Consider the following 8,544-nt stretch of genomic DNA (forward strand, 5'->3'; position numbering starts at 1 on the left):
TAACGATAAAGTAAGATCTAAACTGACTTTTGAGAGATTTTTTTTTTTACTTAATTTAAAGAGAGATATCTTCTTTCATTTTTCTAGTGGGAAAGAAAATCTCCTCAAATGGGAGAAAAGTCCTCCTATGAAGGTAGAAGCTCTCCATTGAGGGAGAAGCCCCCTTAAAGGAGGCTTTGTTGTGCTCTAATACTATGGTTGTTAAGGTGTCATTGTTGTTAGGGTTGTTGAGGAAGTACACTTATAATTTTTTTAATTATGTTATTGGGTTGAAGTATTTATCAGTTTTGTCGAGATTAATGTGCATTCAAGAATTCGATTGATCTTTGGTTGGATTTTCTCCTCCAATCATGTATTTCTCATCTACAAGGCTTAAACCTAATACCTTACCTAAGAGAACTATCAATCAAACCAACAACTTGTTAATATTCTTATCCTTTAAATGAAAGATGTATGTGTTGGGTTTTTTTTTTTTTGCAATATATGTGATATTTTTGTTTTATAAAAATAAATAATATATATTTTTAAATGAAAAAAGATAATATTTTTTTATATGCTTACAATATGAGTTTTAGTAACTTTATTTTTGGGCTGACCTGTGTGAAATTACAATAAGTTTATAATTCTATGAGAACTTATGCCTTAAACTAGAGGAAAACACAAATTGGTTCTAATGGATCTCTCATTCCCTGTGCAAATAAAGGCGTATAGCTATGATCAACATTATTAGTTGTTAAATTTGGATCGTCTATTATTTTTTTCGTTCGAATAGTATGCGTGTTGAATTGTTTATCTTGTTATCTTTGTATTGTAATCCATTTGTTAATTTGTGTCTGTCTGAACTCAAATTCCAATAAATAAGCCACATGAAGGTGTATTGGATTAGAATTTTAAAGAATTATAAAATATTTTTTTATATTCAATCAGGATTTTTAAATGATATATATAAGTTTTGTGGTATTCAATTAAGATTTTTAAATGAAGACAACAAAATTTAGTAATATTCAATTAGAATTTTTTATAACTTGTAAAAAGTCTTTTGATATTAAAAAAAATACAAATTTTGATAAATTATTTTTAAAAAGGATTTTGATGGATTTCAACATATTTTTAGTATAAAACATCTATCAAACAATCTCACCTAAATCGTTGAGATTTTACTAAACTTTTTTCTTTCTTTTTCTATTGGTTATCATACTTTATTTTCTCTCATCACATGTACTTTTTCTCTATTTAATATTCTTGAAGATGTTTGTGACATTGATAACTGCAAAATCTAAGTTAATTTGATAGTCAATTTTGGCTAATAATGAGTACAATTTTTTCACTTTACTATTGTTTTTAATGAAATAACGAAAAAATTAACATCTTTGTAATTTTTTTATTAGCAGAAGTCAAAAGAAAAATGTTTCAAGTGCTTTAGAGGAAAATTGATGCAAAATCAAGAAGAAAAAGTCTTTAAGAAAAGTTGGAAGAATTGGACTGCTCGCTCAACGCACAATTCAGGCTTGGCGCACACTCTCGCTTAGCCGGCAAGTCCAGGCTTAGTGCAAACTCTCGCTCAGTGTGCAATTCAGGCTTAGCGTGAAGAATGCTCACGAGGAAGCCCAAAGGTACGCTTAGCGTGAAAACCCGTGCTAAGCGCGAAGCCAACGTGAAAAAACTACCTTAAGCCTATAAAAGGAGTAAGAAGTAGAAAGAAAAAATAGATCAAGTCTCGGAGCTTTCTAGTGAAGAAATCCAAACTCTAAGCCTCTCCCTTAGGGGAACCCTCCTTCTTAGCCATTCCCCCTTTCTTTTTCATAGGCATCCAGTCCCTTCTTCTATCCATATTAGCCCCTGAAGTGTAAAGTCTCTCATGATTATGAGAGACTAAACCCTCATTGTTGGGAACCTGACAGGCCAAACTCTTATAATATAACTCTATCTATTATCTATTTAATGAAATTCTGCTTCTATTATTCTTCTATGTGCTTTCCTGTTATTATGGTATGATCATCCATATAATGTTTAGAGGGTAATGCATTGAAAAATAGTTATTTTCTAAAGAATTAGAAAAGGGTATCTAAATAAATTCATTGCTAGAAATAGATTGATATTTGTTTTGCCCAATTTTTGCATCTCTTATCTCAATGCTTTTGTTATTTTTATTTATGCAAAGAAATTTGGAGGAAAGGGATAAATAAACTAGGTTCTTCATGTGGGAAACCAAAGATAGAGTATCGTAGTAGATGTGAGTGGAAACATGAATTGCATTAGATAGAGAAAATTATTAACATTGCATTACATGTAGTCTTGGCATGCTAGGTCCCAACATCCTCATATTCTAATTTCATCTTTATGCATTTTAATCATTATTTATTTTTATTGTTATCTCTTTCTTTGTTTTACTCCAAATTTCACACTTACAATCCTTTATCTCTTGTACTTCTTCTAATTTCTTACAAATTGAATTTGCATCACTTAAGTACAACCAAAGTCCTTGTTGATTCGACACTTGGACTTTCATTTTAATTTTACTACTTGTGACAAATTAGTATACTTGTCAACGAGTTAACAATCATATATGTGCTCTCCTATCCTTTTGCAATAAAAATATCAAATATACTCATTCTCTCTACACTTTTTCATTTGTTTCTAAAATAATATTTGCCTTATGTGTTAGGGTTAGTCATGTTTTCCTTATATTAACTGTGTCCATCACTTACCTGACGCAATATTCATATGATTGTCATCCTTAATTTTATCATCATCTATATAATTCAGTAATCTTCTTACAAATTTTTTACCTTCACCACTTCGATCTATCTCGTTTAAACATATCATTGGATTTATCATGAAATAATTATAATAATTAAAAAAATTAAAAAATAATGTATAATTTTAAATCTATTATTCAAATTCAAAAGTGAAAATGAGAAAATGATATTACAAGAAAAATAATATATGAAAACATAAAGTTAGAATCAATTTAACTATTAGAATATTAAAAATACTATATTTAATTTATTTTTTATATTCAAATCTTATTATTTCTTATTTTTTCACTAATTATTATAATTTTGAATGTGTTTTTAAAATTTTACAGAATTCTTTTAAATCTTATAGATCTATAAAGTCCTCTCAATTTCTTAAATTTCTTATGATATAAATTCATTAAAATACACATTATCATAAAAATCTTATAAAAAAAAACATGATAAATCATAATATATTTACATAATCTTTAAAATTCATAAAATATTTTTATACTAAAATGATTTTTTAAAATTTTAATCCAATACAACTCTTAAAGTTGCGTTGCGAAATCATCAACCATACATAAGAGACGGTGAATTGTTTGTCTTCTTGTTTGAGTTCAAAATTAATCAATGGATAAACAGTGCCGGATTTGTGGTTTGGTGTTTGATGCAAGGAGATAGATGTTAAATTGTTGTGTTGTATAGTAAAATCTGACCCTTTGTTTCTTTTTTGAAACAATTATTATTGTTTTCCATTCATAAATACATTTATTATTTTATACTGTAACTTGTTTTTAATCTTATCTAGTCAAAGTGTCAAACAAATGTATAAAACAAAGAACCGCAGGTTTTGTTCATGCACACTAATCACAATTATCCTGAAGGAATAAAATCCTACCCATATAGTTTATTTTAGTTAGCACGCTCACAATAAAACTATAAATTAAGCTATACTTAATTGAGTACCAGATCATGCTCCACCTAAATTATTAAGTTTAAAAGGGACATGCACATGCGTTTTTTTTTTTTTTTTTAATTTATAGTTCCTTCCTAAGATGTAAAAGCTTCAATATATAAAAACGTGACAAGGAAGGTATGAGAGGAAACAAAAAAGATATCAACGGATGCCCCTATCTGGCTGGATATGTGTTAGCATTTAACATAGAGATTCTTTTCTCTTTTGTTCCTAACATGTTTGTAAAACATGTAACAAAATGAATGCACATAGTACAGTGAATATGTTGAGTCCACGAATCCTGGTGTGACAAATGGGTCCTAGAAGAAAAAATAAATGGTGGTGGCTAATTCTGCCGCGACCGTGGGAAAGTGACCAATCATCTAACAAAAGCAAGACCATGAGTTACCATGCGATGTATGTGATTATTGCAAGGCAACTGAAGAGCTTTTTGTTGTATTAGCCTAAGACATGGTGGACCTTCATCCAGCTTCCTATTAGCTGGTATATATATATATATATATATAGCCCAAAAAGTTATTTCATAAAAAGTGTAATTGTCATTATTATACATCCTACATATCAATAAATTATTAACATGACTGATATTAAATTTGATATTTTTATTAAGACATTAAATTCAAATCTTATAGATAAAAAAAATATTTGATCTCGTTAAAAATAATGAATTAGATTTTCTGATAAAGATTAATGGACAATAAAATTCATAAATATTTCACATTAATTTCATGCTTAAAAAAAATACAACCTACATATCTTATTAGTTGAGATTCCTAAGATGATTTTTGAAATTTGATTCAAAGTTGCCAAATTCAATTGGTTATATGGAAAATACACCATGCGTATCTCTATCTCATTTCTGTTACATCATTGATATAATCTCTTAGACCAATTAAAACATAATTTAGAGTTGTTGGCAATTTGATAAATAGACAATACACACACGTAACAACTAATTAGAAGTTTTGATGTACTGTAAAAGGGTATTGTATTGTTTATGTAGCATGCCCTAAAATTGAGTCTTTTCAATGAAGTATGCACTAAGCCACGAGCATATGTAAAGTGCAACGTCACATCGAATAGTAGAACCAAATTTATCTTTCCCTTTCTTAAATTATTGAAGACGAATTTTACTAATTTCTCTTTCAATTGCACCCCTTTTGGAATTTTCCTGAAGGATCTTAGCCCCACCACTTCCAAAAATTTAAAAATGAGTCTAACCTTTTCTGTTCGTGATAACACAAGATTAATGTAATTGAAAGAATTACATAATTCTTATTATTTTTTTATACATTAATTCTTATTATTTAGTTATAATTGTTTGGATTGATTATTTTCCCTTAAACTGAAGAATTAGCTATAAAAATAGTAAAACTTACGTATTATAAATATTGATGAGAAGTTTTTTTACACGTTACAAATGACAACAAAATATAGTGCCTTGTTCATGATTAAATAAACGTATTTTCAGGGAGGCAACTACATAGATAGAAAAAAAATAGAGAGGACTTTTCAATTTTGATTTTTTTATTTAGTTTAAATTTAAAAAATTTAATTCATTTATTTTTTTTTTGATTGAATAATGGACAGAAATTTCTTAACCTCCGGGAGCGTTTGTTTCACAGATTTTTTTTTATTCTTAAAAATATGAAGTTTGGAAAATTTATTATCATGTTTTAAGATAATAAAATAATTATTGCTGAAATATAATATACTTATGTAAATACTCAAAAATAACATTTTCACGTTATATTTTAGAAGAAAAAAATCCCACGATTAAAAAAATAATACATGAAACAATCACCCCCTTTAATTATATTTTAGTAAAGTTAACATGTCACTTCAACAAAATCTTTACTTTAATTTCACCTGAAAGAGAAAAAGAGAAAGACATATGTGTCCCTCTCAAACTTTATACATGTTATTAAAAATAAAATAATCTTAGGGCATCGTTTCAAATTACTTATATTTGCATTACCAAAAAAATACTTATATTTGACCACCACAAATGTTGGAATTATCTAATTATATGAATTTAAGGTAAAATATTCAGATTTTTTTTTATCACATGTGATTATCTTACATAATTCAAACAGAAAAATGATACCTATGATATGAGGGATTTGTTCCAAAAAGTTACTTATATGATGTGCATTTATGGATTTAATGCAAGTAAAAAAAATCCTTATTTCTTTTAGATTTGATTCATGTAAAATGAGGAAATCACATTTTAGAGGATAAAATATAGTACTAACTATTAATTAAAAATTGAAATTATCCTTAAGTTTAAATTTTTGTTTGTATATATTTGTTTGATTTAAATATATTTTTAATCCTTTAATTTTGAGTTATTTTATTTTTATCCTTCCAATTTAAAGTTATTTTTTAGTTCTTAAAATTCATAAAATATTATTTTTACTCCTATTATTACACAATACGAGTCAAACATAAAATAAAAAATCTATAATTTATAATAACTTTTAAATGTTCAAAATTTATATTTTAAGGTATGATTTTGAAAGTTAAAAACTATCATAATTGAGAGTTAGTAAAAAATTTAAAATCTCATAAACTACTTCAAAAATTGTTAATTTTTTTTATTGATTTGCCTATTACAGTTTAAAATCACAAAAAAAATCATATTTTAAAATATAAAATAAAAATCAATTTCTGACCATAAAAATGACAAATTATTAATCTTTTATTTCTGATTTGACTAACTTTATAAAAGGATTAAAAAAATATTTTATAAATTTCAAAAAAAAATATGACTCATATTTAAGAAATTAAAAACATATTGAAGCCTATTTGATTTTATCACAATTATAATTATCCACAAATTATTTTCTAATCAATGATTTTAATTTTATTTTCATTCTCTAAAATACAAAACCACATTTTAGAGAAAAGAAGAGATAACTTAATTTGGGTGTCAAATTAGATTTATACCTTACCCAATTAACAAACTTGAACAATGAGAAGACAAATATACTAAATAAAATAATAAACGAATTTAGCATCATCACACACAGTTCTTAAAACCATAATCCATAGATATTCTTATTGCATCATCATCATCAACAAACCGCATTACAAAAGAAAGATACAGCCACCTGGATAGGCCCATAGTGGTTCCCAAAACACACAAGCAAACAAAACAAAAACAAACCAAACCTGAGAAAATTAAAGAAATAAGAAACCCCACCAGTAGGGTCTCACATCTCTCTAACCTCTAGAACACACCAATACTACGAAAATATATCAATGTTCCCTGAAACCGTTCGACCCAGTCACCGCCACGTGCACAACCTCCTTATTTAATTATTATTCACACGTGACCGCGTTCTTCCCTAATTACTTGTTAATAATTATTTTATATTGCAAGAACCAAACCGGGTACGGATTTCCCGACCCGACCGGAGACGCTGCTTTCCCAGACACAGGGCAAACGGCCGGCGCCGGAGCTAGCCGGAACAATCTCGCCGGAATCGTGGATGCGGGTGACGGTGAGGGCGGTGTTGAAGTACTCTCTGATCTGAGTAATTATCCCATCCGTGACGGTGCAGGCGTGGACCCAGGCAATGTTGCGGGCGGTGTCGCAGCCCTCGACGATGACGGTGGAGCCGAAGGCGGCGATAGACTGCGGAAGGAAGCGGAAGGAGTTGTCGGCAGCGGAGTCGCCGGTGAGCATGCGCATCAAAAACTGGTGTGAGGGCGGACCATGGAACCACCACTCGAGGTCGGCGGCGACGATCTTGACGACGGCGTCGGAGTCGCCGGAGTTTAGGGCGTCATACAGTGCGAGCACCAGCCGCTTGTTGCTGGAATCAGCGTCCGAACCACTTGCCTGAGAGTTAGCCAGTTCGAGAAAAGAGATTCCGCGTTGCGGTTTAACTAATCAAATACAAATTAAGCGATTCGAGGAAATTCGAGCAAGTAACCAAACCAAACAATGTCTTATTTTTGTTGTTTGAGTTGAGTCTTGAAATGGGAAGGAAGAGGGGTTTATATAGGAAGTCCGCATGGGGAAGCTTGTGATCGAGTGCGGACGGTACTAGTTGGAACATTTTTTTATTTGATGACGTGTTGGTTTTTCATTGGAAGTTGGAATACGAGTGGATTAAGATGGAAATAGTACGCGGGTTTTATTTAAATGCTGCAACGTCATTAGGGATGAAACTGAAGCGACGGTCAAGCCTACTTTATTGACTTAATTTGAGCATTTAGTTCAGTGATGTGTGTGAAGGGCTTTCACCAAAAACACACAAAAACTGTGGGACTCAGACTCCAAAACAAGAAACTTAATTGATTTCAATTAAATTATATATTATTCATCACTATTACTATTATGATATCATTGACCTATTTTTAGTTGTATCATTAATAAATATTCTTTAATAAAAGTATATTTTTATACCTTCAAACTTCAAACCTTGTTGCTATCTTTTCTTTTTAAAAAAAGTGATAAGTGAAAGCATGTATGTTATAAATGCGTTTGCTTGTCTTTGTTTTTTTGGTTACTTTGTTACGTTAACGGGTTTAGCTTACCTTTGTTTGGTGCCTTCTTAACACAGTAGGTACGTTACTTGTTTTGAAAATTTAGACTTTTCAGTTTTCACTCGCGAAAAAACCCAAAACAATATACTTTTGTCTTAATGCTAATTACATATTATCAAATTTAAGTGTATACGGAGTATTAAAAAATGGGTAAAGAATATTAGAAAATTGCGTCAACTAATATGTAATGAATAATAGGATTTAATGATTTAATAAATTTCACTTAAGTTTTGCTTGATATTGAAAAATGAGTTATAAAATTACGTCAAT

General features: G+C 29.4%; 1 protein-coding gene across 1 annotated transcript; it reads right to left on the reverse strand.

The window, feature by feature from the left end:
- Positions 1 to 6,749: 6,749 nt before the first annotated feature.
- On the reverse strand, positions 6,750 to 7,712 carry LOC114382637 (wound-induced protein 1-like). The gene has a single exon (XM_028342192.1). The coding sequence runs from the start codon at positions 7,412 to 7,414 to the stop codon at positions 7,091 to 7,093; it is 324 nt and encodes a 107-aa protein (XP_028197993.1). The 5' UTR covers positions 7,415 to 7,712; the 3' UTR covers positions 6,750 to 7,090.
- Between the last annotated feature and the right edge of the window lie 832 nt (positions 7,713 to 8,544).

Source organism: Glycine soja, chromosome 13, assembly GCF_004193775.1.
Source record: "Glycine soja cultivar W05 chromosome 13, ASM419377v2, whole genome shotgun sequence".
Taxonomy (NCBI): domain Eukaryota; kingdom Viridiplantae; phylum Streptophyta; class Magnoliopsida; order Fabales; family Fabaceae; genus Glycine; species Glycine soja.